At 50.1% G+C, this 7,177-nt stretch overlaps 1 protein-coding gene across 1 annotated transcript in view; it reads right to left on the reverse strand.

Annotated features, from left to right (window-relative positions):
- Positions 1 to 2,198: 2,198 nt before the first annotated feature.
- Positions 2,199 to 7,177, reverse strand: part of BATF2 (basic leucine zipper ATF-like transcription factor 2) — a 7,148-nt gene continuing 2,169 nt past the window's right edge. The window contains exons 2-3 of the mRNA XM_003798629.3: positions 6,794 to 6,898; positions 2,199 to 3,963 (exon numbers count right to left, since the gene is read on the reverse strand). Coding sequence (XP_003798677.2) covers positions 3,307 to 3,963; positions 6,794 to 6,898 — 762 coding nt within the window. The 3' untranslated portion in view covers positions 2,199 to 3,306. The remainder of the gene's footprint in view (positions 3,964 to 6,793; positions 6,899 to 7,177) is intronic.

The raw sequence follows: 7,177 nt of genomic DNA on the forward strand, positions 1-7,177 counted from the left end.
CTTTTTTTTTTTTTTGAGGCAGAGCCTTAAGCTGTTGCCCTGGATAGAGTGCTGTGGCAACACAGCTCACAGCAACCTCCAAGTCCGGGGCTCAAGCGATTCTCCCGCCTCCACCTCCCTGGTAGTGGGACTACAGGCACCTACCACAATGCCCGGCTATTTTTTGGTTGTAGCCGTCATTGTTGTTTGGCGGGCCCAGGCTGGATTCAAACCCACCAGCTCTGGTGCATGTGGCTGGCGCCTTAGCCACTTGAGCCACAGGCGCCAAGCCTTTAAACAAACTTAATATCAAAATTCAGTGACAGTTACACATTACATTTTTTCTACTTAATATGTCACAAGTATCTTCTTACCTCATTAAATCATCTTCAAAGAATTCTTCAGCAGCTCTGCAAGAATCTATCATATGAGCACACAAATGTTAACTTCTTTACCCCCCCCCCTTATTTATTTTGAGCTAAAGGTTGAGTCTTAGCCTCTTGGGTCATGTTCATTGGCATGTGCCACTCTCCACTCAGGGCCTGTAGTGAGAGTCCAAAAAAGGCTAGGCGAGATGGCCTACATTTAAGAGGCTCCTCATTGTTGAACTGAGTCTATACGGTTTCCTGGCTATGTGACCTTGTACTTGTTACTTAACTCTTCTGGGCCTTGTTTTCCCCTTCTGAATAGTGGAGATGTTAAGCATACTAATTTAGCAGAGTTACTAGGGGTGTCATCAAGTTAATACAAGTAAAAAAGCAGTGCAGTGCCTGACATACTTTAGGGTTTATAGACATAAGCCGGGCTACACTATCCTTAATCACCCACACTGAGTCCTGTTCCCGTGCCTAATGTCCACTCCTGTCCAAACTCCAGTCCACCTTCAATCAGTGGTATTTTGACTCCATGAACCAGCTGGTGATCCTGGCTCTGTTGTCATCTACAATCCCTTAACCTGCCTTTGGTACATGACCTGGCATGATTAATTTAGTGCATCATCTTGGCTGGGCAATGATGCTCAGATGTGTGATCAAACATTATTCTGGATATTTTGTGAGTATGTTTTAAATGAGATCAACATTTCAATTGGTATATTCTGAGTAAAGCACATGGCCCTTCATAATGTAGGTGGGCTTCATCCAATCAGCCTGAACAGAATAGAAAGACAGACCTTCTGCCAAGCAAGAGTAAGTTCTGCAGCAGATGACCTTTGAACTTGAACTTCAACATCAGCTCTTTTCTGGTTCTCTGGCCTTCCACTCTGCAGATTTTAGGCTTGCTAGCCTCCATAATCATGTAAACCAATTTCTTAAATCTCTTCCCCCCCACCACATGTGGGTGCACACATGTGCACCTGTGTGCATGTACACACACATACATGCACAGACATCCTATTGGTTCTGTTTCTCTGGAGAACCCTTGGAATACCCTTGGAAGAGTCCATCCCATCTCTGGACAGATGAGTTTCCTCATCTGTAATATGGGAGGGATATTAGATTAGATGGTTCATGAGAGATTGCCCACCTTTAAGATTTGAAATATTCTCTCTTCTTTCAAAGACCCTTTAGTTTCAACAGTATAGGGTACAACCAGTGCTTTAAACAACTAAGTAGGCTAGGTGTGGTGGTTCATGACTGTAATCTCAGACCACTGGAAAGCTGAGATAGAAGGATTGTTTGAGACCAGGAGTTCAAGACCAGGCTGGGAAATGTAGTGAGACCCTGTTTCTAAAAAAAATAAATTAAAAAACTATCTGGGTGGCTCCGTGTCTGTGGCTCAAGCGGCTAAGGCGCTAGCCACATACACCTGAGCTGGCAGGTTGGAATCCAGCCCAGGCCCACCAAACAACAATGACAGCTGCAATCAAAAAATAGTTGGGCATTGTGGCGGGCACCTGTGGTCGCAGCTACTTGGGAAGCTGAAGCAAGAGAATCGCTTAAGCCCTGGAGTTGGAGGTTGCTGTAAGCAGTGATGCCACGGCTCTCTACCCATGGTGACAGCTTGAGGCTCTGTCTCAAAAAACGAACAAAAAAACTATCTAGGCACCTGTAGTATCAGCTACTCAAGAAGCTGAGGCAGGAAGATCCCTTGACCCCAGGAGTTCAAGGTTACAGTGAGCTATGATTGTGCCACTACACTCCAGCTTATCTGGAGTAAAAACAAAGACCTGGCTACGCCTAAGTAAAAACAAAAAGCAAACTGGGCAAACCAAAAAGGTCTGGAAAACACTTTATTTGCCACCACTTATGTGCCAAGACTTGTGTTCAGCACCCAGGAGTGTATTAAATACTAATAGTGTCTTGCTTTCCTGTGTATGAAAAGCTGAGTGAAGAGCTGAGGTTTCTCACCTCAGGTCCCCTTAGAATGCTCGGCCTGGAGTCTCAGTGAGAAACCCTCTTGGACCAAACACCACTGCTGAGATCCCATCTGGTCCTAGGCTCTGCTCTTTGGCTGCCATCAACCCAGTCCAAAGAGCAGAGGGAGCTGTGTAGGTGGGGCCCAGGGGTAAGGAGAGCCAGGGATGGGGTGCTGCCAGAGAAGACACAGGCCTCCCTGCTGCCGGGTGCAAGTCCTGCTGCTCTTCCCTCATTGTTCCGTCTTACTCTGGCGTGTGAGATTAATGGTTTTCCCACCATAGCCTTAGCGGCAGTGGGAGGCAGGAAAAATTTGGGAATAGCCTGGGGATCTGACCCTGCAGAACCTACCAGAAGCCTTAAATGGCTGTGAGTACACAGCCTGCAGAAATCCCAGAAGCATCTTTTCCACGACTCTCCCCAAATCCTACCCATAGGTTCAATTTCTTGGCACTGCAAACACTGCTTGGGGAAGAAAGAGGCTGCTTTAGGGCTTCTGCTTGGTCTCTGCCTGCCCAGGCTTGATCTCTGGACTGGCCTCCGCAAGGGCGGGGTTTCTAGGACTGCACTGGGGAGAGGCCACCTCTACTCCCAGCATGTAAATCTCCTCACACCAGCCCTCAGTTCCCAGGACTTCAGTTGCTGGGGCACCGAGAGGGAGGAGCAGACAATGGTGTTTCAGGTCCCAAGAAAGGCTGTGTGACTTTGGAGTTCTCTGGGTCTCTGTTTCCTTAACTGAAAAAAAGTGATAATCTCAATTTTGTACGGTGACTGTGAGGTTGAAATCAGTCGTGGCAGTGACACTGTCTGCCACAATAGCAGGCACTCAGGGACGGCTTCCTTTTCCACTGTTCAATCCAGCCCAGCTGCTCAGCCTCGAAGAGCAGCCTCTAGGAGCCATGAGGAAAATGCCAGTGTGCTGAGGCTCCTTCCAGAGCCCAAGGGAAGGGCCATCCCAGCTCCAGGGACCAGGTTAGAAGTGGACTTGAGCAGAGGAGAGCAGAGGGAAGGCCAGGAGAGGGTGGGGGCTGGAATCCACACCCAGTCCCTGCCAGTCTGCTTCAGAGAAAGCAAGCTTGTGCTCCCTGCTCTGCTGACCTGCAAGTCTCAGAGCACCTGAAGGGTTGCAGGGAGAGTACCCCAGCCTGCCCTCAATGGAGTGCTCCAGCTCGATGGGCTGTAGGGGGGCGGGTTGGACTGTGGGGCTGGGTAGGAGGGCACCGAGCTTAGAGAAAGACCCTGGTAGGCTGGAGCCAGTGGCAGTCAGGACAGGGGTGCAGGGCAATTGGGTAGGAGGTATAGTAACTGTAGCGGGGGACAGTGACAGCAAGGACATAGGGGATGTGAGGAGGCCAGGGGAACCAGGAGGCTGTGGACCTGGAGAGAGTTGCTGAGCTAGGGGAGAGCAGACTGGAGTCTGGAACAGGCCAGGCTGCTCCTGGCAGCCCTGTTGTCTCTGGGGGGTGAGGATGTTCGGCCTCTCTGCTTGGACCCAGCAGCTGGGGGACCCTGGAGCCAAGCAGGAGCGCTCATGCATATGCAGGGTCTGGCTCCACCAGGCCAGCTCCGCTTGCAGGGCCTGGATCTCCTTCCGCAGGGCGTGGTTTTGTTTTTCCAGGGATTCGTGTTGCTGCAGGTGAAGCAGATGGGCAGGGAGGGAGCTGTCAGCCAGCATAAGACACTTGGCATGGGCCTTGTTTCCCTTCAGGGTTCCTGACTTCAAGGGAAAGATCTCACTGCCATCTGAATGTCCAAGCTGGGGCTCTGTGGCCAGCCATTTACAACGATGCACTAAGTGTCCCCATTCCACCTCCTGCCGGGGCAGACTGCCTGCTCTCCATGCCCTCACTGGTGTCCTGAGCTGGACACCATTTCTCATCCAGGGTCTTCACCAGCCTCCAAACCACCCCATTCTCTTGCCCAGAGGAGCCATTCAGCAACTGTGTCATTAATTGTAGGTTAAAGCCCTTTAAGGGGCTTTTAGGAGTCAGGAGTCCAAACTCCCTGCCATGGGATCAGAGGCCTGCAGGTGACCCTGGCTCAGACCTCCAGTTTTCTCTCTCTTGCCTTCTTCCTGTCCTTCACCTAAACTCTGCTGCCTAACTATATTTCCTGTCTCCTTTGCCTGGATACTCTTCCATCCTCTCCCTGTGCTAATTCTGACATCTTTACATGGCAACTTGTCATCTGTCCTGGGCACTCGAGTTCGCCTAATGCCACTGCCAGACCTGCCAGTCCCCAGACTTGCCCACTGGGATACTGAGGGAGGATTCAGGGGATTGTTTTACAGGTTGACACCGTGAATGTGTTTGATTTGGCATCCCTGAATCAGCTGAGCACCAGGTTCTGAAAACCCACTGGGACAGTAATCAAAATGTTGCAGCTCTAAATAAGGATTCAGGACGACAACATTGGCAAATGCGGGATAAATTTTATTTCCATGCCTCAGATACTTTCTGGATCATCTATTTGTCTGTCTGGTTTCCCCATGAGACTATAAACCTTGTGGGTGGGGCTGAGAGTGTTTCACAGCTGTGTCTCCAGTGTCACATAGGAGACACTGGGAAACTCTGTAACAGGCATCTAGGGGAGGAATGAATAAACAAACATACAGGGTCTTGTAGGCACCATCCTGAGCACCATCCTGAACACCACCCTGAGTATCCCTCCTCTTGCCCCATCTGCAGGGTGCTTGCTGCTCCCCTGCACCTGTGCCAGGACCATTTCAATTACTCCCAGTGCATTTTCTTACCCTCATCCTCTGGAAAAACTCCTATTCATCTTCAAAACCAGCTCAGAGTTCATCTCCTCTTTATTTATGTATTTGAGACAGAGTCTCACTTTCTTGCCATCAGTAGAGTGCCATCGTGTCATAGCTCACAGCAACCTATGGTGCCTGCCACAATGCCCAACTATATTTAGAGACAGGGTCTTGCTCTGGCTCTGGCTGGTTTCAAACTCCTGAGCTCAAGCAATCCACCCATCTTGGCCTCCCAGAGTGCTAGGATTACAGGTGTGACCCACTGTGCCCAGGCTTCATCCCTTCTTTATATCACACAATATCACTATCCATGTTTTATGGACTGAATTGCATCCCCACCCAAAAATTCATATGCTGAAACAAGCCTTTAACCTCCAATGGGAATGTATTTACAGATAAGATGTCTAAGAGGTTTTCTGTTTGTTTGTTTGTTTGAGACAGAGTCTCACTTTGTCACCCAGGCTAGAGTGTCATGGCCTCAGCCTAGCTCACAGCAATGTTAAAACTCCTAGGCTCAAGCAATCCTCCTACCTCAGCCTCTGGAGTACCTGGGACTACAGGTGCCTGCTACCATACTTGGCTAATTTTTCTATTTTTAGTAGAGATGGGGTCTCCCTTTTGCACAGGCTGGGCTTGAACTCCTGACCTCAAGTAATCTCTTGCCTGGGCCTCCAGAGTACTAAGATTACAGGCATGAGCCACCACGCCTGGCCTTTTGGAAGTAATTTAGATTAAATGATGCCATAAGGGTGGAGTTCTAATCTAGTAAGAGTGATGTCCTTCTTCCTTTGAAGAAGAGGAAGGGAGAGAGATGGCTCTCTCCACACACATGCACTGAGGAAAGGCCTTGAGCACAAGGGAGAAGGTGCCACCCAGAAGCCAGGAAGAGAGCCCTCCCCAAGGAAGCAAATTGTCCTGGCACAGGTGCAGGGGAGCAGCAAGCACCCTGCAGATGGGGCAAGAGGGGGGATACTCAGGGTGGTGTTCAGGATGGTGCTCAGGATGGTGCCTACAAGACCCTGTATGTTTGTTTATTCATTCCTCCCCTAGATGCCTGTTTCAGAGTTTCCCAGTGTCTCCTATGTGACACTGGAGACACAGCTGTGAAACACTCTCAGCCCCACCCACAAGGATCTTGGATTTCCCCACCTTTAGAACTGTAAGAAATAAATGTCTGTTGTTTAACCAACCCAGTCCATGGTATTTTCAGATGAGAGTAAAGCTCAGCAAAGGAAGCAACTGGTGGCTGAGACTGGACACCCTGTCCATCTTAACACTGAACTTGGCTACCACCTGAACACTGACCCCAGGATGATTATGATAATGCAGGTTTCTGGGCCCTGCTTGGCCTCATGAGATGGGACCTTGTGAGGGAGGAAGAGCCTGCATTTTAGCAAGTGCCTCAGCTGGCTGCTGTGTTGGGTTCTCCCTATTTGCTTCCACTTCCCCTAGACTGGGGGTACCTTAAAGGCAGGGCTGGGCTGAGGATGCACCTTTGTGTCCCTGGGAGCCAGCTGTGTACCTGGCACATAGTTTGTACTCAACCCTCAGAAATTCTCAAATATCAGCCACAGGACCCTTTCCTCCTCCCAAACCCGGGAGACAGCAGTTTAGAGGAGAGCAGTTCATAAGCAGGATAGAGAACAGGTGGCTGGGCCAGACAAGTGGAATTAGGGACGAAAAAGGAGGGTGTCCTCACCTGGTGCAGGGCATCTGCCTTGTCCGTGTGCTTCTGTCGGCTGCACTGGGCGGCCATCCGGTTCTTCTGTTTCTTCTTCAGCTGCCTTTGATGCTCCTCAGGATCCTGAAGGGGACCAGGCAGAGGGTTGAGGGGTTTGCATCCTCTGTCCTGGCCAGTCATTTGTACAGCCAAGTCCTTCCCATTGTGTCAAGTCTCGTAGGGTCCTTGTTTTCCCTGAGGCTCGTCTTGCTCCCACATCCCCCATTATAGGCGTTGTATACTTTGTTATCCTGGCCTCACCCATGTAATCCTGCTCACAACTCACATGGGATTGTGTGGCTCAAAGGAGTAAGGCGCTAGCCCCATATGCCAGAGGTGGCAGGTTCAAACCCAGCCCCAGCC

Source organism: Otolemur garnettii, unplaced genomic scaffold, assembly GCF_000181295.1.
Source record: "Otolemur garnettii isolate 467f Iridium unplaced genomic scaffold, OtoGar3 scaffold00140, whole genome shotgun sequence".
Classification (NCBI taxonomy): Eukaryota; Metazoa; Chordata; class Mammalia; order Primates; family Galagidae; genus Otolemur; species Otolemur garnettii.